The sequence below is a fragment of the Periplaneta americana genome, chromosome 5 (genome assembly GCF_040183065.1).
Source record: "Periplaneta americana isolate PAMFEO1 chromosome 5, P.americana_PAMFEO1_priV1, whole genome shotgun sequence".
Classification (NCBI taxonomy): Eukaryota; Metazoa; Arthropoda; class Insecta; order Blattodea; family Blattidae; genus Periplaneta; species Periplaneta americana.
Genome location: NC_091121.1, coordinates 130,664,130 through 130,685,565, shown reverse-complemented (window position 1 = coordinate 130,685,565; position 21,436 = coordinate 130,664,130). Strand labels below are relative to the sequence as shown.

The 21,436-nt window shown below is 37.0% G+C and overlaps 1 protein-coding gene and 1 long non-coding RNA gene across 3 annotated transcripts in view; one reads left to right on the top strand and one right to left on the bottom strand.

The window, feature by feature from the left end:
* Positions 1–4,285: 4,285 nt before the first annotated feature.
* LOC138700195 (uncharacterized) overlaps positions 4,286–21,436 on the bottom strand; it is an 86,604-nt gene continuing 69,453 nt past the window's right edge. The window contains exon 3 of the long non-coding RNA XR_011332297.1: positions 4,286–5,852. This is a non-coding gene — a long non-coding RNA (uncharacterized lncRNA). The remainder of the gene's footprint in view (positions 5,853–21,436) is intronic.
* Positions 11,565–21,436, top strand: part of LOC138700194 (neurotrimin-like) — a 712,090-nt gene continuing 702,218 nt past the window's right edge. For both annotated transcript variants that reach the window (XM_069826628.1, XM_069826627.1), the window contains exon 1: positions 11,565–11,858. In XM_069826628.1, the coding sequence (XP_069682729.1) occupies positions 11,789–11,858 (70 nt within the window). In that variant the 5' untranslated portion in view covers positions 11,565–11,788. The remainder of the gene's footprint in view (positions 11,859–21,436) is intronic.

Sequence of the window (21,436 nt, the reverse complement as noted above, 5' to 3'; positions counted from 1 at the left end):
ATATATATATATATATATATATATATATATATATATATGAACTGTAAAAAGTGTGGTGTCATGAAAAGTCATCTGCATGAAAACAATGTTCTCTTCCTATTTTGGTTAGGCCTAATGAGAAAGTTAAGAAAGGAAAAGATTGGATGCGCATAATCTTGCTGCAAAGCCTATTATAATTATGTCATTCCAGGCAGCGCATTTGTGTTCCCAAACGCACAGCAAATCGAGTAGTTTCTTCTGGTACATCTATTACGTCACATGGATGCATAAGCAGGGTAGAATTGCAAGCAGGTACGCATAGACTATGAATCATAGTACTACACAGGCGCTCCATCGTCAATGTTGTTTATGTAAAACACCAAGTTGCGACTACATTGTGAACTGATTCTAATACCGAGTAAGTTGCATTTTCATCCAGACTGTTGTGTTATTATTTTAATTTATCAATCTATGTTATATTGTGTTTCATTTTGATCTGTATTGTTAATTTGTACATTTTTTTTTTTGTTATTATAATTGTGTCCCCTGTAACGTTCTTGTGACGTAAGAAGAACATTTTCTTAGCTTAAACAAATTTTTGCTGGCAGTTATAGTAAAAGATATGAATTTCATACTTTCAGAATATATGTTTTTGTTTACCGTAACGGAGCTAATTTTGTTAAATGAATCAATTATATATATTGTATAATAATAATAATAATAATAATAATAATAATAATAATAATAATAATAATAATAATAATAATAATAAATTTAGCTTCCCTTATGAAAAGGTTGCCAGATTTGACAAAGCGTATTACACATAATTTGGAAACACACCTAAAAGGTAAAATGATTTGAAACGGTTAGGGAATCGAATATGCAAAATGTCAGAAAAATTTACACCTAAGTAGCGTTTGTGCTCATTTACAGTTAAGAAAGGGGGGGGGGGAGAAATATCATCAGATAGGTTAGAATGATTTGAATGCCATATACCGCGAGAAAAATAATAGTACGGATTAATTGGCATTGATATCTAAACCAATCAACAGCCATCGGTTAAGATAACTTGAAATTTCGATTATCACTCCCATACAAATGATTTCTCAATATCTGAACCGATCCTTTGAGGGCACTAATGGCTATTTCCTTCACAATGCTGTGTGTTAGGCCCAGGTTTTTACATTTGTTGGCAAAGAAGGAGGGTATGGTATCTCGTGCTCCCACCATCAAACCTATCACATCAATGTGGGACAGGCTATATTTATGTTTATAGAACGGGATTGTTTGTTCATAGATCCGTTTCTTTTCACTGTCCACCTCATGCGGTTGATCTGCATGTGTCTCAAATCTGATGGTGGGATCAAGAATGTATGCCGAGTTGTTCTCAATGGCAATGATATCAATTCGCCGAACACTTCCTTGTGTAGCTAGTCCCTGCACCTCTTGATGGACCGTAAACCCTATTTCCTTCAGTGCCTCGGCCAGCATAGAACGGACAGCATGGTGACGGATGTTGCGAAGGGTCTCACTATAGGGGCAGAAGCCAAGGATATGGGGAAGAGTTTCAATCTCGCTGAGACAGCGCCTACAGCGGGTACCATCCCGACTTCTACCCGGTGCAATATATAGACTACAGTTAATATCTAATAATGTTTACTATTATATTCTATAATATATGAAGAGTGTACAGCAAAAAGAGGAATTGTCGAATGTATTGCATTTTGCAGTAAATGCAATTTAAACGTTGACATTCCCACTCTTTGTGTGGTATACCAATTCGTCAACACGATGTAGATCTGGAACTATCATCTTTCTTGCAGTTCAACAAAGTGTATTATATTCTACTCCCTTTGATGTAGCTATAGTACTGAACCTTCATCTCATTTTTGACAAATTTACGACATTACCCCTTTTTGCAGTGGACTCTTCATATATTATATGTACTAGTTGAGTATTATCATCGATCTGATTATATTTCCTGTTATATGTAGCACTAATATTTTGTAGAGCGCTACTTTCGCAGTGTTAGTGCGTTTATGTGGTTGAAAGTTAGCTGAACAGACGATTTCAATTTACAATAGAGCATCGATTATCTGAATACCGATCAACCGAAACATCGGTTAACCGAAAGCGTTCCAGTCGGCAAATTTGAATTTGCGCGCGCGCCATGTAGAAGTTTCGCTAGCGCTGTTTGCGAGATTTAGCGGAAAAAAAAAGACTCTCAGCTCTGAAGAAGAGAGAGAGAGAGAGAGAGAGAGAGAGAGAGAGTTTGGACTTCTTTTCCTAAACTCTACGCCTACTTTAATGGCCTTTTTGAACTTATCAAACTAGGCTAGTCAGTTTTATTTGTTATTTGTAAGACGTGTATTACAAATTATACTGGGTGTTCATTTCAAAGTGTGTCATGACGTCACTGTTGATGAGTCAGCGATTTGAAGCGAGTTTCAGCTTTTGTGTCAGAGAAGTTGCCTATTAATCAAGGCGTTCAATCTGAACTTGAGAATGTGTACGGTATAACTTGAACGTCGTAGCAACAGATGGCGGTCTGTACGGTCTGTGTGCTACCATAACCTCTTTCGAACTGTGTTTTGCGCGGGCACGTCGTAGGCTACATCGGTTGCGTACGGGAACATTCCACAATACAAATCAGATGCTCCGTGTCCATGTTGACCGTCGAAGTTAATGTCAACAAATACGTAAGTAATCGTCTTAACCCTCTCCACATATCCCGACAGTAAGAAAAAACTCACCTCAGTACATGTTTCGAAACAGTTCACATTCCTGCCACTACCGGCGTTACCGTACGTATCGGTAAGTACTTTTCTGAATGAACGCCGTACTTACTATGCAACTTCTCTTGTACATAAGTAATACACCTAAGCTGTAGTGTAGGAAGATTGAATTCTCTAGGCTCATCGACTAGCCACATGACGGCATACAGCGAGCCATGACACACTTTGAACTGAACACCCAGTATACTGTATGTACAGTTTTGTGTTTAATATCAGTGTTTCTTTGTTTCATACTGCTCCTATGACACTCGTACAATTGTTTTCGTAAATGATCAGTTATCCGAAAAATCAATTATCCGAACACCCACCGTCCCCAATTGTTTCGGATAATCGATGCTCTACTCTATTAGCAATCCCACTTACAATTGTCATCCTTCATTATTATTATGTACCGTCGCGCGGGGTGACTTTGTGCCATTCGCGCATTTCATAAAAAAAACGTAAGGAAGTAGACTTTAAAACCTTGTCGCGGTCTTAAAGAATACTTCCATATGTTTTTCGCGAATGGCACAAAGTCACCCTCATGGCACAAAGTCACCCCGCGCGACGGTACCGAACTAGGTTTTACCTTTTGTAGCGTCCTGACGTAAGCATTTTAGGGTCATAGTTTGAAGCTCAAACTCCGGATATACTAACCGATAACTTTCCTAACGAAAACCCCTGCTAATTACCAACTGAAAGGCGCTAATTGATTACGGGAAAAATCGTAATTATGCCAATTTGACTCCTGTGTAGACATCATCTCAAAACATAAATTCGTTATATTATTCTCTTGGGGAAATATTCCACAATATCATTTTCTGTAAATTACAAACCACGTTAATGTAAGCTAGAGAGTGTGGAGGTAGGAAAATGGGTAACGAGACAAATCTCATGTGCGAGTTGCACATTACGGTGCTTGGGTGCAGGGTTAGCATTAACGTTACCCTTCTACGTACATCTACAATGAAGGCACGCACGAGCCATTTTGATTAGAAATTATAAACACACGAACTTAATTGGAAGTTTAACTGTTTATTCCATTGAAGGCGTTGTGATGCTCTCATACATTTCCCATACGGACTATTTTCTCTGCTGACTACATTTCTTGTTGCACTGCATAATAATCAGTCTTGTGACTCACCCGTAGTAGAAAGTGACACTAATGCTGACCATTCAAACTTATAAATAGTCTTGACGGAAGCATTTAGAACCTGGACTTATCAGTGAAAAGGAAATACAAAGTTAGAGTGTAGTCCGCGACATAGGCTACACGCAGTGTGGATCGCGGCCGCAGGCGCGAGATGATTTACAAGTGCGCAAGAACACAGTAGGCCTATTTGCCTATCTTATGTATAGTAGCGAAATTTTCCATGAACGCTTTGTTACGTACGTATGTATGTATGTATGTATGTATGTATGTATGTATGTATGTATGTATGTATGTATGTATGTATGTATGTATGTATGTATGTATGTATGTATGTATAAATTTATTAACACTACAATTGGGTATACACCCGGTGGCAGTGATATATAATATCCAATAATACCATTACAATAATACAATAATTACAGCAATAAAAAATAGAATAAATGTATATTTACTTCTAACTATAAATAATTAGATGCAATAAACCTAGGACTATATTAAAAACTATGCTATAATAACGCTTACAAGAAGCAAAAGTAAACCTAACTTATAAGTACTTCTATTTCACCCAACTATTACCAATTTAAGCAACTATATATCACCTTAATTAATTACATACCAACATATCATCTTAATTAATTACATATTACCTTAATTTATTTACATATCAACTAAATTACATATCATCTTAATTAATTATATATCAACTTAATTAATTACACTGCACCTACAATTACATTTTCAGTCTAATCTTCTCAACCCTTCCTTAAACGTATTGATTTTGAGAGGACCACCCTGAAAGATTGCCGCAGGTAAGCTGTTCCAGTCTACTATTGTGCGGTTAACAAAGGAAAATTTTGCCACGTCCGTTCTTTGTTTTCTACATTTAAACTTCCTAATATGATCAGCCCTGCCTAAGTATGATGGTTTTACTAAGATTTTGAAACCCAGAAAAATTGTTGGCGGCTTCTGCAACTTACCGTTTCCAGTTGCTAAATACGACAATGCAATTTTCAGTTTAATTCTCGAGATTATGGCGTCTTTCATTAGTGTATCTAATCTCATTGGCTATTAAATCGTTTGAAGTATTAAAATATTCAGGAGACATTCTTAAACAAGCCCTGTATTCAGCCGGAACGTCTGCATGCAATGCTGAGCAACCATGTGTACTTCTTCTTGCAACCCATAAATTCTTTTCCCTCTCAGTTTCCTCTTCAAGAATTTCTGCACGCTGCGTAAGCAGTAATCTTGATACATTTTTTTTTTGTTATTATCTTACATTTTTTTTCGGTTCATTGCAGGGACGTCATTTCAGTTTTTGCTTGGGAGGAGAAGATTTTTTACGGAAGATCTTCTAGGGTAGACCTATATCACTTGATATAGGTACTTCCCTCCGCACTATTTCCTCTGAAATTAAGTAATTATTTTTCATACAGTAAAGTGTCGTAAACTTGATCATAAAGAGAAAGGGGGTTCAAGTTTTGCCCACTTTACAATAAAATTTCCAGTTTCCACATACATAAATGGTTTGAATTTTACATCTTACTTATTCGAAACCTAATTTGCATGCACTTTCTGTTAATATGATGTGGGCGCGAACAATTGAACACACAATGTTACTGTTGACGAAATTTTAATTTCAATTAACAAAAAGCAAACACACACATAGTAGATAACAAATCACTACAGCTATAAAAGCAACATCAATAACAGCCATGCAAATTATTAGAAAAATTATCCACAGCGGTATAGCGTTTGCCTATTGATCCGGAGTTTCTCTTGGACGTTTGATTCTCGCTTGGGCTGTTTATCTGGTTCGTTTCTTTCCTAGACGTAAGGCAAATGTCAGGTAATCTATGCCGAATTCTCGGCCTCATCAGGCTAAATACCATCTTGATATCACTAGTTCCATCGACGCCAAATAACCCCAGTAGTTGATAACCGTCCTGAAATAACCAAGTAAACGGAATTAGAGAAATGATTCTATTTTATATTAAATTTAAAAATGGCTCTTTAATTTTTTGAGAAAATAATAGGTCAGCCACATGAAGCTATAATTAACACAACAGAAATTTAATAAGTAACGTGTCTGGATTTATTCCAGAAATACTGTAAAATTTTTATAAAAGAATTGAAGGGTTCAGAGCCATAGTGGGCCAAGCGCCATTTATTGAAAACGGAGAAAACAAGGGTTACAGTTAATTGAATACCATAGTTTATTGAAGATTGGCATATCATTTAGTATTAATGTGCATACTTTATATTACTTGCTACATGTTTAATAGAATTATGGTATTCACTTAATTTTAACACTTGTTTTCTCTGATTTTAATGTAAGGCGCTTGGCCCACTATAGCTCTGAATCCTTCAATTATAGTACTCCATAAATTCCATAAAAATGGTTAACATCGCGATGTCCACTGGTATACAGTATTATAACATACAATATAATCTGCAAAGTTTGGAAAATATAAAGAAAACGAACACAAATACAGAAATAATGAAATTACTAGCATTAGAAACTAAGGATGAGCTACATTTTATCCAAGATCAGAATAGTTACACACATTTACGCAGATGGATCTCTGCAACAAAATAATATTGCTGGAGCAGACATTTATTGTGATTTTGCTTGCCTTTACTTTGCACTAGGAGAACACTACACATTACTACACTCTCAATCGTACTATCAGGGACTGGAATGCTTTACCTGCAGACTTACTAAAGGCTCTACCAATAACCAAAAATGTATTCAAAAATAGGCTTAAAGACTTTACTAATAGACGGTTAGTATATTATACACACTATTTAAAGGGTGTAGTTGATGTTTTGTTATTTGAAGTGTTGTATCATTGAAGAAGTGTGTTGTGTCAGTGAAGTGTAAAGTGTGTTGTGTAAGTGAAGTGTGTTTGTGTCAGTAAAGTTTTATAGTTTATAGTGGTAGCGCAAAGTATTTGAACAGCGAAATGTTTCTGAAGTGTTAGTGAAATCAGGATTGTATCAGTGAAATGCGTCGCAGTTCCAGTGCAGTGAGTGAGTTGACAGCGAAATGAACGTAGTACTGAAAGGTACTTGTGCATGTATGAACATATCATACTCGTGGGTTTTAGTTCGAACTTAGGTTTAAGATACACTTTATTTTAAATGTTATTTTAAATAATCGTGCTTCATTTAATTTGGGATGCTCATTATTATTATTATTATTATTATTATTATTATTATTATTAGTAGTAGTAGTAGTAGTAGTAGTAGTAGTAGTAGTAGTAGTAGTAGTATTTGTTATTATTAGTATTATTATTAATTGTATTTTTTATGAATTGTATTTATTATTAATTGTCATTATTGAGTGTAATTAGTTACCACTGCCACCGGGTATTTATCCATTTGCAGTGTGAATAAATATATACACATACACTACGATAGAGAATTAGAAACTTTCTCCAATTTTATTCAGACTATTATTTCATTAACATCAGAGTACAAGAGTGATAAAAATTCTAAACCAAATTTGTTTCTAAAAAAAAAAAAAACGGACAGTTGATTTACAATGGCTATCTTCTCATTGTGAACTGGAATGAAATGAAAATGCAGATTTATTTTTTGTCAAAAAATGAACCACAATCCAACAAATAGGTATCCAATTCTGAGATTTCGGATTATTCTGCAAAATTATTAATAAAGGAAAATTATTAGCGGACAACATTAAATAAAATAATAATGAAGAAAGATAATGAAAATAAATATTGGTGTGAAATTATAAATAATAAGACTCGGAGTTCTAATTCTCCAAGAAGAACAGCAATTATTATTTTTCAGACTAGTAACGACCGTCGAAACCAAAGGATGAAGCTGTAAAATATCTTGGAGTGCAATTAGATCGCCATCTAACGTGGAAGCATCATGCTAACAACAAAATTAAATTGACCTACTCAAGACTTACTAAATTATATCCGTTTCTCAACAAGAAATCATCACTTAAGCTACTAAATTACATGCTACTCCACACATCTTTATCACGACCTCTACTGCTTTACGCCTGTCCTGTTTTTTTTAAGTAGGTTATTTTACGACGCTTTATCAACATCTTAGGTTATTTAACGTCTGAATGAGATGAAGGTGATAATGCCAGTGAAATGAGTCCGGGGTCCAACACCGAAAGGTGCCCAGCATTTGCTCATATTGGGTTGAGAGAAAACCCCCGGAAAAAGCCTCAACCAGGTGACTTACCCGGACCGGGAATCAAACCCGGGCCACCTGGTTTCACGGCCAGACGCGCTAACCGTTACTCCAGAGGTGTGGAAGCCTGTCCTGTCTAGGGCAGAGCTGCAATACGTGAAATCAAACGCATCCAGTAATTGAATACTTCCCCAGAATAATGATGCATAATACGTTTGAGCTACTTTACAGGAGACAGTATAAATAATATAAGTCTGTATATATTCACAAATATGCAGCACAAATAATTTTAGATTGTTTAATTACTACTGTTTTTAGTAATATAGCAAGTCAACAGCTCACATTATCAATCACTGTGTACCTACATTACAAATCAAAATTATAAGAATGTCGCATATCCAAACTCAGTGTTTCAAGTGTAGTAGAATATTAGTACTGTGACACTGTTTACTTACATGATATTAATATTCTGTATTAAGTAATACAGGGACATCATTTTATTTTTACTAACATTTTTAATATTAACCTGGCTATACCTTTGGATTAACAGTTGAGAACAGGAAACACCGTTTTCTATCCCCTTCCACGACTGGAGTTCGATGATACTGGCGTAAAATAGAAACAAATCACTTTACTAGGTATAGGAGGGAACAAAAGTAGTTCATTCCATTTACATAAACTAGAAAATATCGCAATTTTGAGTTTGATAATTTTCATTAGGTTTTTGTTTAATCAAAATACAGTACAGTATTAACAATGAGTGTTTTTATTCATGAAGTGAGTTATTCACGCGAACGTATTCATTATGCAGTATATATTATACTGTCTACAGCACATTAGCGTACAATATAGAGAATGAAGTTAAATTGAAAAATAATCATAATATTGATATTTAAACACAGTTTTGAAAATGGTGGCCGTTCATTTCGATATAGGCTTCAGTTCTTTTGTGCATAAGTTATTATCGCACTGTAGACTATTGAAACTAATTCCAATTACCAGTTTCGTCCTTCGTACTAGTAACTCATGTTGAAATAATTCTGTACCTACTCTACAAAAGAGTACCTTACGTACTGTAAATTCAGTCTTCACTTCTGCCCGATCTGAAAAGATAAAATTACTCAGACATGCTATCTACTTCCGTCCAAGTGGTTTTGTCGCAGGCTCGTAGAAAGGGGGGAAATCACATGACAGTTAATTACTTAACGAGGCCCTTTTATTTAAGTTATTTTAAACAGTTGTATAATTTTACGTAGACGTCCAATACCTAACAGAAATTAATGTTTTCAGAAAAAGCTAAGACAGCCCAGCCACTAGCCTTTACAGAGAGGCGAGCAGAAGCAGGTGGGAGAAATCGGGATGCGCCGTAAGCAAACGGACGACAGTACCTGTGCGAAAATATGATTCAATATTGAAAGCTCTTTCGTCACTGGAAAACGCGAACATATTTCTGAAACATACTATACTTACTAACTCAGTACTGTTTACTATATGCTGCTTGGTTCTGTGTGGAGGGCAGTTGGAACTTCATTAGTAGAAGAGGTGGGAGTGAAGTGCATTCAAAAACTCAGGTACAATAAAAATTGAAGTAAAAATAAAATGATGTCCCTGTATAAAATAACATTAGGCTACAAATACTTTCGTTTTGGCTAAATTACATTAGGCTAAAACAATTCAAATTTGCTATCCTAACAGTCACATTACAAAGACCAGTGTCCTCAGACTTTTAAACTCTGGTGGATTTATCTATACTGAGTGTCCAAATAGTCACACATGGCCATCAGATCAGCCTTCTCCTCTTTAGTGACTGGAAGAATATCTTCATCTTTTGGACGGAGTCGCTCGGCTGGAACGATTTGGAGTGGTTCATACGTATTACCTTTGCCCCTTTTACGTTTAGTTGTATCAAATGCAATGCAGTGTTCTAGTACGTTGTGTCCCTTTCGTAATAGAAGGATCTCCGTCCCTTTAGAATTTTTTTTCCGCCTGGGAGAAGTATTCAGATGGAGAGTACGTAGATTCTATGACTGCCCCAGAATTATAAGGAACAAGCCCACATGCACAGAATTCATTGACAGCATTTTTGATGGGATATGGCTTTCCTCAAGTCTGGGAAAGCAGCATCCCGAACTGCAACATTGTTATGATTCTTTCAGGAAATTGTTTAATCCACCAATTGTAGACATTACCAAGGAAAAAGACTCAGGTTTTCTCACCAAGAGAGGTTTGGGTGACAATTCTTGAAAGCATAAAACCAAATTTTTCCTGCCTTTTGTTTCTTTTTCGTACTCCATTGTGGTATCAAGACATTATTTTTGAATGTGCAGATGACAATTAATACGTTTCTTTACCAAAATCACTTGCCCTTACAGAACTTTCTTAGTCTTGTAATAGGTCATTCAGTCTTGTAAAATGGCTACTGCAAGGCCATATTACAAGAATTTGCATATCGATATAGTTAATGGTTTGCAGGACAAACGGTACTACGGATAGAAATTTCGACCAAAGCCAAATGAACACAAAGAAGCACGCTACCATCAAACTGTATGTAAGGAAAACACGTACCTAGCTCCGAAAGTGAATAAATATAAGTAATATGTGTACACTGGAAAAAAATTGCAACATTTCTTACTCGCTTCCAAGTGCAAGAGATATAAATACCTTCAATTCCTAAAATACTCGCTACACAATCGAATCACGGCTCATACACAAACATAACGGATAACACTTCTTTGACATACTGTAGCACTCTCACGTTTGTCAAACCAAGGTGCTACAATTCAAAATTAAATTTCTGGCCATTTGAAAAGACTGGTCGTATTAAAGGGGTTGACTTTACACACATACACACATGTTAAAATTTATTTAAACAAGTTAAAAGAATTGTAAACTAAATTTTACACTCATAAACAGAGATTTAAATTTAGTTTGCTGTTATTTTAACTTGCTTATTTTCCTCATTCGCTTTTCTCTTAATTTCCAAAAATATCAAAGCCATTAACTAGCTCCTTTTTCATTTCTTAAGAGTTTATGCAAGTGGAATATATTAATATTAAAAGTACAGTTCTCACAACTTTTAGTAGTACTAATACTCAATTAATTATTAATATTTTTTGTCTTAAACCCAGGGGGGAGGGGCAACTTGAAACTGTATTTGCTTGTAGTGTGGATGCTACTTGCTAGTTCACAATACAATAAACAAGTTTCTTGGTCACTTGCCCCGTGTAAACCGGCCAATATAGTATTATTCAACAGTATTCGACAGTATGTGTGTTTTCCACTTCAAGTGATTATGCAAATCCTAACCATGAAACTTTGAAACCGTTAACTACCAGCTAACTGTACCAAAGACTACATAATATGCTTCATATGCCACTTTTCTACTGCAGTCGGGAGAATTAAAGTAGCTGTGACGTAACAGATATTGCGCCAGCAGGATGCGCACAGTACAGACCCGCCGGCCGGCGAATCTTACGAGAGTTCACGCCGGCTAATGGTGACCCCTCCCGCCAGTTTGGCTTCCGCTGTCGAGGTGATTGGGTCGTGTGTCGTACCAGCTGTCTTTCGCAGTGTCCTTCTTGTGAGTGTTTGTAGAAGTGAAAGACCTGGGATTGAAAACGTTCAATTCTTTGTCTGCGAGTGTCAAAGTTTCAAAATCCTATACTTGTGTTTCTGTGTGTCCTGAAAGTTACTTTCCGGAAGTGAGATGGCGCGATTTTCGATCCTGTCGCTCTCCCTAACACTGTTGTTTGTATGGTGTCTGTTAGCAGAAAAAGGTGAGTTTGTAATGAAGCTGAAATTGATCATATTAAATAAGAGTGAAGGTTTTGTATTAATTTACTTAACGGCGGCTATGTAATGCAACACGCAAAGAAATTTAGAATTGCACATAGGAAAGGAACGTTAAGTTAGCAAAACTTATGGATTTGCCGCCGTAGTTAAGGAGAATAATTAGGTTATAAAATTATACATTTTTCAGTGGTATACAGTTGCGTATTAGTAACATTTGCTGTGAAACTAGCGCTAGGGTAGTTCCGGTGATTTCGGAAGTGAAAATCTTTGAATTTATAAGAGAGTTGTTTTTTTGGTGGGGGGGGGGTGGAGATGCAGTTAATCGTATATGCAAGGCATAACAAAGGCCTAAACTAACCAAACCTAATCTGTCACAGATTCATATATGCAAGGTGTGTAAGCGGAGTACGAAAAGAACTGCCTCATCGTTAGTTTAGCCACATTTGCTACATATGTAAAACTACTCAGCTCCAATTTCATGAACTGGTTCGGTGCCTGAAATAAAGGAAATGTATATGAAGATATGTTGACATGGAGTGAAACTTAGAAACTGCGTGGGCGTGTATCATTTTAAATCTGCATTCCATTTCATAGGCAGTTCTGACGAATCTATTGAATTTACACAGTACTTACAAATATTATTTTCACCATCAAAAATACATCTTAAATCTTGACGGTATGGGAGGCATGGAGATAGACTCCATGCTTTCTTGATCACGGCACTAGAATGAAGTTATGTTTTCGGCACCACTCCCATTTTATTCCAGGAAAGACCCGGTATCCAATTTGATCCTGTTGAACCCATTGAATTCAGGATCTTCAAATCCGTATCTAGTTGCTCTGCCAACTGATATACAAAAAAATATATATATAATAATAAACAAATATAAATAAGAATAAAAAGCTATTGAAACTTAGATCGTGTTACGCACCGCATACTGCACTGACGTCTGATACGCATTGCGTTAATTCATGATGAAATGAACCTGAGAGATGCCATAACTTTACAAATATACAAGCGGCACAAATTAAGTATAGTGTTATCACAGTCTAGTATATACAGTCGCGAAGCTCAATACATAGTAAATATGCAAACATTAGACAGTTGCTCACCACTAGGATCGCTAATATCGCCTCATTACAGGCAATGCAAAATAGTACCGTCACAGTCTATTGTTTCTAGCACCCTCAAAACTCAAGCTTCGTGACTGTATATAGTAGACTGTGGTGTTATCATGTTTCATACACTACATTTCCACAATTGCACTCAAGATACATTTCACGTCGCAAAAATAGTTGTGACTAATGACTAGTGATGCTTATAGCAGTGCTGTTATGAGGAAAAATGAATAAGTGAGTATTTGTAAGGTTGAGGATTAGTGACATAGGTTAGGTTTGATTTTTTCAGGCTTTTGGTAATATGCTGTGCATATACGTTTTTAGTAGATAGCGGATTTTTGTAAGATTGAAGGTCACAGTTACTACGTTTTCATGGAGTATTCAGATCGATCTGAATACGATCCCTATTTTCATGCAGTTTTCGATTCGTATTGAAAACGATCTGAGTACGGAAGCTGATTTTCGAAAGTAGTTATGTTGGTTAACATGTCATCGACATATTAGCGTGGTGGTCACTCTGTAGGCGTTAGGCTGTAAATAATGCTGCGTTTTCCAAATGAGGCGCATGAAAACTTAATATTCTGGCTGTTAATGAATAATGGTAATATTGTTGACTTTCAGGGAAACACGAAATATTATTTTATTACCATTAAGTACGAGAAAAATTCGTACCGGCACCGGGAATCGAACCCAGGACCTCTCAGCTGTGCGCGCTGAGTGCTCTTAACCATCTGAGCCATGTCGGGACACGATCCACGACGCCGGCCGAACTCCTCTAGTGGATTGTGTCCCGGCATGGCTAAGTTGGTTAAGAGCACTCAGCGCGCACAGCTGAGGTCCTGGGTTCGATTCCCGGTGCCGGTACGAATTTTTCTCGTACTTAATGGTAATAAAACAAACAGACTAGTTCACACTAGTCATGTAATATGCAATGAGGTGGGCGAGACCTTATTCATATTTGATACATACGAAATATTATGTTTTACAAGACTCTTTTTCAACATACATATTGCTCTCGCTATTGGTAAAAACAGCTGACACACCAAACAAATGACGATCGATCACGCTCTTAGCATATTGAGATGGTATTGAATATAATACCCGTTTTCATGGAACTCAATTCGAACAATACGATCCGATCCCACTTTTTAGGTGTATCGACCTTCAAACTCAGATCGAATTGAATCCAAGTTTTCATGAAGATTTCAATATGGTAAGTGTATTCAGATCGATCTGAATACTCCATGAAAACGTAAGTGTGAGGTTAGATTTGGTTTGTTTAGGCTTTTGGTATACTTTGCATATATGCTATTTGAATTTGGTAGATAGATAGCGACTTATCTTAAGGTCTAGAGTCAGAATCTAGAATCTCATTTTCGCCAAAAATTGACATCACCCTTTGCCTTGGAACCACAGACCTTTTTTCTCCCTTTCTCCAAAGTTTCACCAGAAAGCTTCTTAATGTGACTTATTTGTCATTAAATGCATATATTTTCCGATTCGTAGGCATGTACAGGATGAAAAATAATTAAACCGACAAACTTCGTAAGCTTGTATGGGACACCCCAACAAACGGTTTTCTCTAATAGGGCCTATATTTTCTTCAGAGGCTTTATTAAACCGGCAGAGGACGTATGCGTTCTTCAGTTCATGACTACCTTACAAATTAACATTGTGTGCGTGACTACTTGAATAATTTCCAGGGAAGTGGATTGGCAGAGGCGGCCCTTTACCTTGGCCTCCCCAATCTCCTGATTTGAACCCTCTGGTTTTTTTTTGTGTGGGAACAGATGTGTAATCTTGTTTACGTAACCCCAGTTGAATCAGAAGATGACCTGGTCGCCCGAATATTTGCTGCAGCAGGGAAAAAACGATAATCCTGAAGTCTTTTACCGCGTTAGACAGTCCATATCCCGCTGATTTAACCTTTGTATACAGGTCAATGGAGGTATTTTTTAACATCTTTTGCAGTGATTTTTGTCTATAGAAATTTTATAAGAGACTAAAGCAATAAAGCATGGCAGTGGTTTGTGTTACATTAAGCTGTGGTGTCCTCGCGAAGTAGTGCCTCACAGCACAATATGACATTAGACAAAAGTGTTTGTTTTGGTGTACCATACAACCTCCTGGAGTTTGTCGGTTTAAATTACTTTTCACTCTGTGTATATATAATTTTGTTCTGAGTGTCGATGATTACTTATTTCTTTGTCACGATTTTTCGAGGGCTAAGGTAGTCATATAATCGAATTAGTAAAAGACGAGTGTTTTTGTAAAATACAAGTATTTTCCCTGATCCAAAAATACAGTTTAAAAGTGGTAAAATTAGTGTTTTATCGTGGACAAAAAATGTGTTAATACGGCATAAGTACACATTACGGTGTATCACTATAGCTGTTTTCGAAATATTTCAACTTCGTTAGGCGAGATTCGAACAAACTTCTTTGGATTCCAAAGAAGCGTCAAGATCACCTCCGGCATAAGTTATGCAATGTCTTCCTGAATTTGAGAAATGTTCCATAATTAAAATATATATAATGATTAGACTATATTCACAATTTGATATTTTTATTTGCTGAAGTAGCAAGAGGCCTGTGTGTCTTACGGAAATTTAAATTCGAACGACTATAAAAAATAATATGGATAAGTAGGTGTGCTAAATATACTACGAAGAACTACCTAAGTGTAGTAATTTACTTGTCAAAAAAGCATACACATAAAATAGAGATAGCGTTTGAAAGAGATACATTGTGCTGTGAGCTTATGGCAAAGGAAGCTGTTAATAGAAAAAGGAGCATCTTCTGCGGACCTCTGAAAAATAACAAAGGAAGAGACTAGTGAAGTGCTTTGTATGGAGTGTGGCATTGTATGGGGCAGAATCGTGGACATTATGACGAAGTGAAGAGAAGCATTTGAAATGTGGATTTGAAGAATGGAACGTGTGAAGTGGACAGACAATAAGAAATGAAGCTGTGCTGGAAAGAGTGGGTGAAGAAAAAATGATGCTGAAACTGATCAGGAAGAAGAAAAGGAATTGGTTGGGTCACTGGCGGAAAAGAAACTGCCTACTGAAGGAAGCACTGGAAGGAATGGTAAACGGGAAAAGAGTTCGGGGCAGAAGAATATATCAGATGATAGACGACATTAAGATATATGGATCATATGAGGAGACAAAGAGGAAGGCTGAAAATAGGAAAGATTTGAGAAAGCTGGGTTTGCAGTGAAATACCTGCCCAGAACACTAAATGAATGAATGAACATTTAAAAATGTGATATTTTAAAGCATTTACCATCACCGAAACTCTTTATAGCTCTACTTTCTTAGACTATCACAACCTTGGCTTCCAATTTAAGAATTTGTAAAAAAAGAATTGTATATTAATTTATTTGTAATTAAATGGGCACAATATTACTCGTATTCGGGAGATCAAATACCTTGGCCGGCCGATCTGGCTGGAGTTTTTCATGATTTCCCTCAGTCACTAAGGTAAATGTCGGGTTGGAAATTTACATACCATGATTCATCACCGCCTCAATCACCAGTGTCATAAACATTAATCAAAATATAAAATTCAGTTACATGAACACATGCCATCTACAACATAAAACAGGAACTCAATAGTAACAACGGCCTTCTGGTATACCCACAGATCCTAACATGCGTTATGACCAGAGATGTTAAAGTGTGTGTGTATAAATATTAAATTTAACTATAGAAGATCCAACGTTAAGAAAAAAGCGTTTGTTTTATGGGCCTTGGCTAGTATACATTGTAGAAGATAAGTGATATGTATGCGTTTCTGTGGTAAATGGTCATTTGATGGAATAGCCCTATATGTTCAATATATTTTTTTTCTCAACGTGGAATGCTCAATATACATATATAATCAAATGCCATTATAATTCAATGCACGTATTATCGTATTAAGTAACCTAAACAATAGTTAAAGTGAGAATCCATCACTTCAGTTATTTGCCTGTAAAAATTAAAGTATACTGTTATAAAAGAAGAGTATACTGTTCTAAAATAAGAAAATATCACTTGCGAAATGTTATCGACATATTTGTTGTGAATTTTTTTCCTCTGTTTGAGATTCTGGCTTATAATAGTACATCTATTATCAGGCAGTACTTCTCACTTGACGATATATTTCAGAGGAAGAACAATTTTGTTTGTATACATCTGAAATCTGATTATTGTAGTATGTAGGTAATAATCGGAGGCGTATGCATTGGAGGGAGAAAGGAACTGGCCATTATCTCCTGGCCTAGTTTTCCTCGTGAGTGATTCCTTATCTGTATCTCTTATGAGGTTCAAACCTGTCTTGGACAGTTGACTAAACAACAACAACAACAATTCTATTTTAATACGTATTCATATGAGTAGATTTTCGATTTGAAGTATACCTTTTCATCCCTATAACTTTTTCTCCTTTTCTTGCGGCTTAGCTTAACCTTTAATTTCTCCTCCTCCTGTTCCCCCTCACTACTACCACCACCACCACCACCACCACGGTTGAAAAAAAATAGTGAATTATGACATCCCTAAATATGTCCAGACTTCCGTCTTGTTTATCACAAATTTCACCTGAACTCACAAGATCTTGGGTACGAAATTACTTTTTATGCCTTCATTAAGAAAAAAAAAAAAGATATGAATCGATTATTCTGTTTCACCTGAACTCACAAGATCTTGGGTACGAAATGCCGTCTTATGCCTTCATTAAGAAAAAAAAAAAGATATGAATCGATTATTCTGAATCAGTTGTTTACTTAACATGAAAATATGTTAATATGTGACGTTGACACCTCAGCTTACGGATATCGAAGGGGATAATGAATGGTTCGATTACCGCAGGTTCTGTGCTATTTGCAGTGAACAAAGAGATTATGGCATACTATACATTTTTGCGAGTACTTAGATTTCTCCTTCCATTTCCATACACAGACAGCTGACACAACGTCTTGTACAAAATGGAAATAATTTGAAGTTGGGTAAAGACGCTAAATAAAGAATTAACATTAGGCCTACTCATCGCAACTATAAAGCTAATGGCTTGAGTTATAAGATTTGATAGGTCTAATGGATTGTAAACTAATGATTTGGGATGCGAAGTTCTCCAGCCTTTGTAGATTACCTGGCTTGAAAGTGTAAGTTTTTTCCTGACTTAACTAGTTTCAAAAGTGTGAACAATTCAGTTTCTGTCATCAGTGCTTTACAGCTTGTCTGCTTGTAGTACTAATGCTTTCCTGCCAATGGATACTGTGGTATCACAGTGGTCAAGATTCATAGTTGTTCATCCTATTATTATATTGAAATTATTATTAATTACTTATTTTTGTGAAATATTGTCCATTTTACGTGCATACTTACAATGTTTATCATTATCATAGATTACACTTCTTCAAGCCATAATGCCAGAATCAATTTTCTTATTGCTTTTTTCAACTCCCTTCTCATCGTAAGAATATAATTTCTGCAAACATAACTTATTTTCGGAAGGTCTTTATTAATAATTTGTTTCTCAAAGTTAAAAATGTTGAAAAAATGTAAAATAAGTTCACATCTTCCTGTAAGTTTGCCAGGACAGAAAGCGGGAGGTTTAAAATATGTCACCAATATAATACGTACTAAGGTTTTTCTTCCTACTCAATACGTAAACCAGTTCACGGCGGTATCTCAGCTTGGGGTTTCGAGGCCATTGGTAAGTGATGGGTACACTGCTCCTGCCAGTTAATAGGGAACCCACATATTTACTATGAAGTTATTTGGCATTGTTTTTAATGTCTTGCTTATTTTTGGAATTGTGTTTTTGTGTACGTAATTCGGTATTATATCGTCGAATTTCTCCCTAATGTGACATGTCCAATATTAGCTCCGTCAACTAGCCATTGAGGACTGCGAAATTACGATCTACATAGCGGCTATCAGGCGATTTTCTCCAACTATAGTTCTGCAGTGCTTGGGAAAAAGTGACATAAGTCAGTTTTCACAAACCTTTTTTGATAATTTATTGACAATTTATACTGGTTTATGCCGATTTGATTTTTTTCTGTATGAATTATTGTAATGGGAGGAATACCTATGTATTTTTTTTTTCCAAGTGAACAGATGTTCCGTAAGTTGTCAATAAATTATCAAAAAAGGTATGTGGAAACTGACTTGTGTCACTTTTCCCGAGCACTACAGAGTTTACCATGTATTGTGGGTCCCTAACACCACTGCATGACGCTTCCTCAGGTTGCGGATAGAGGAGACTGCCTCCAGATATGGAGGGTAGCTGTGAATATTGAATAAGCAGTCGTGGACAGCCGGTAAGGGGTGGTCTTCCAGCTTGGGGTTGGGCGAAGGGCTAACAACCAATCACCGTAAAAAACAGCTTGTTACGAATCCACACAATAAAACTGGAGTAATCTTGCACAGGATAGGTACCGATGGCGGGCTTATGTGAGGGCGACAATGAACCTGCGGGTTCCTTAAAAGCCATAAGTAAGTATAGTTTATCATGCCACTATTGCTCAATCCTCATCATGCCACACTATAGCCTATCACCTTTCTCGATGATAAGAGTGTGAAAAAAATAAGTCGATACAGCCATAAATAGGTATACATTTTTAAGTCAGCGTTCTACTTCGCTTCCTTTGCCTGCGCTACAGTCGGACTAGACCAGTCCTGGGCATAAAGGGGATGTGAAAAGGAAGGGAGAAAACCCGGTCCATATCCATTTCACTTACACCGCCTTAGAAACAAACGTACAGTAAGGCATGGGATGATTTTGAAGTCCTCATCAAGTATGTGATTCACTGTGTGGTGCCATCTTATCGATTCAGCCACAGCATCCACGTCTGACGGAGTCCGGTGAACAGGAACGCCCCTCCGCCTCCCTGCGATGTTCCTCTGCGGCCTCCTCAGATCGATGGCAATTCACGTGGATGAAGCTGCTGCATCCTTAACCAGAAAGACATGCTGCCGTCGATTCCACTAATCTCCAAGGCGTCATCTATCCGAGGGAGGTACAGTCCTCCAATATAACCGCAGTCCGCTTATTGAAGCTCTTTCGGCTTTGGATATGTGGAGCTCCCGCAGACAAATGCTATCTGTAGGTGAATCCTGGAACCACGTCCGCCATGTCTTCCTGGTTAATCTTTAACTATTGAAGATGATTAATGAAGTGATGCTAATGAAGGCGAAATAAGTCCGAAGTCTAACGCCGAAAGTTACCCAGCAATTCTGCTTCAAGTGGTTGAGGGAAAACCTCGGAAAAAATCCCAACCAGGTAACTTGCCCCAAACCGGGCCCCCTCGTTTCACGGTAGGAAGACTAACCGTTACTCCACAGCGGTGGAGGAGAGTCTGCATAAACAAGCCTACATAACGTGGATACTTGGAAGATTGTATTATGATCGATGGGAAGGGGTTTACAGTATATGTATTTTGAAAAGTTACGTTGAGTTGTGTTTTGACATGGACACGAAACAGATGCGTGCGTAACTATTGGAAGTTAATGAAAGGTTTTGGCATTACTCACAGACTGATATATATATATATATATATATATATATATATATATATATATATATATATATTGTCCATTGGCAGGGCTCTTAATTTGTCGTTATTCGCCCCATCTATGTGATTGGCTTAATAGATGTCGCTAGTGCCGAGAAGCGTAGAACATTTAGGTCATCAAAAACTATCCAGAGTGCACCACGGCTGTGGATCCACAGTACACTTGTAATGAATGATGATGAATTGTTGAGATGTCGTAAGAAAACCGAGGTACGCGGAGAAAATCTGTGTTGTCTCTACCAATAAAGTAAAGTAAAGTAAAGTAAATCCATGGCGCTACAGCCTATGAAGTGCCAAGACCGGCCAGCCTGCTGCTGGCCTCACGTCCACATGTCGAAGCAGAGGTGGACGGTCATCCAACCAGAATGGAGGTGTCGTGTGGTTAGCACAATGATCCACCCCAGCCGTTATAGCTGGTTTGCGAAACCGGATTTTCGCTACCTATCGTAGCTCCCCAAGTGCATCACGATGCTGGGTGGGCACCGATCCCATACACTGGCCGAAATTTCATGAGAAAATTACTTCCCCCATGGGAATTCGAACAAGCGCGCATTCAGCAACGCGAGTCGTAGGCAGGATGCCTTAGACCACGACGGCACGTGTCTGTACCAATACAAGTTTTAAATACGGGGTAGAGCGGGATTTGAATCCGGGCCCTGGCATATAAGTCCAGCGCTCCAGCACTGAGCCTCCTTGGCAGCCTGATGGATAAGTAACAAGGATATTAAATAACAACATTTACCGAATATTCTCATGTGCTTGTGTACAGTATTATTATTATTATTATTATTATTATTATTATTGTTGTTGTTATTACTACTACTACTACTGTGGATTGAATAGTATTTACTGATCCTAGTTACATTACCAAATTTCT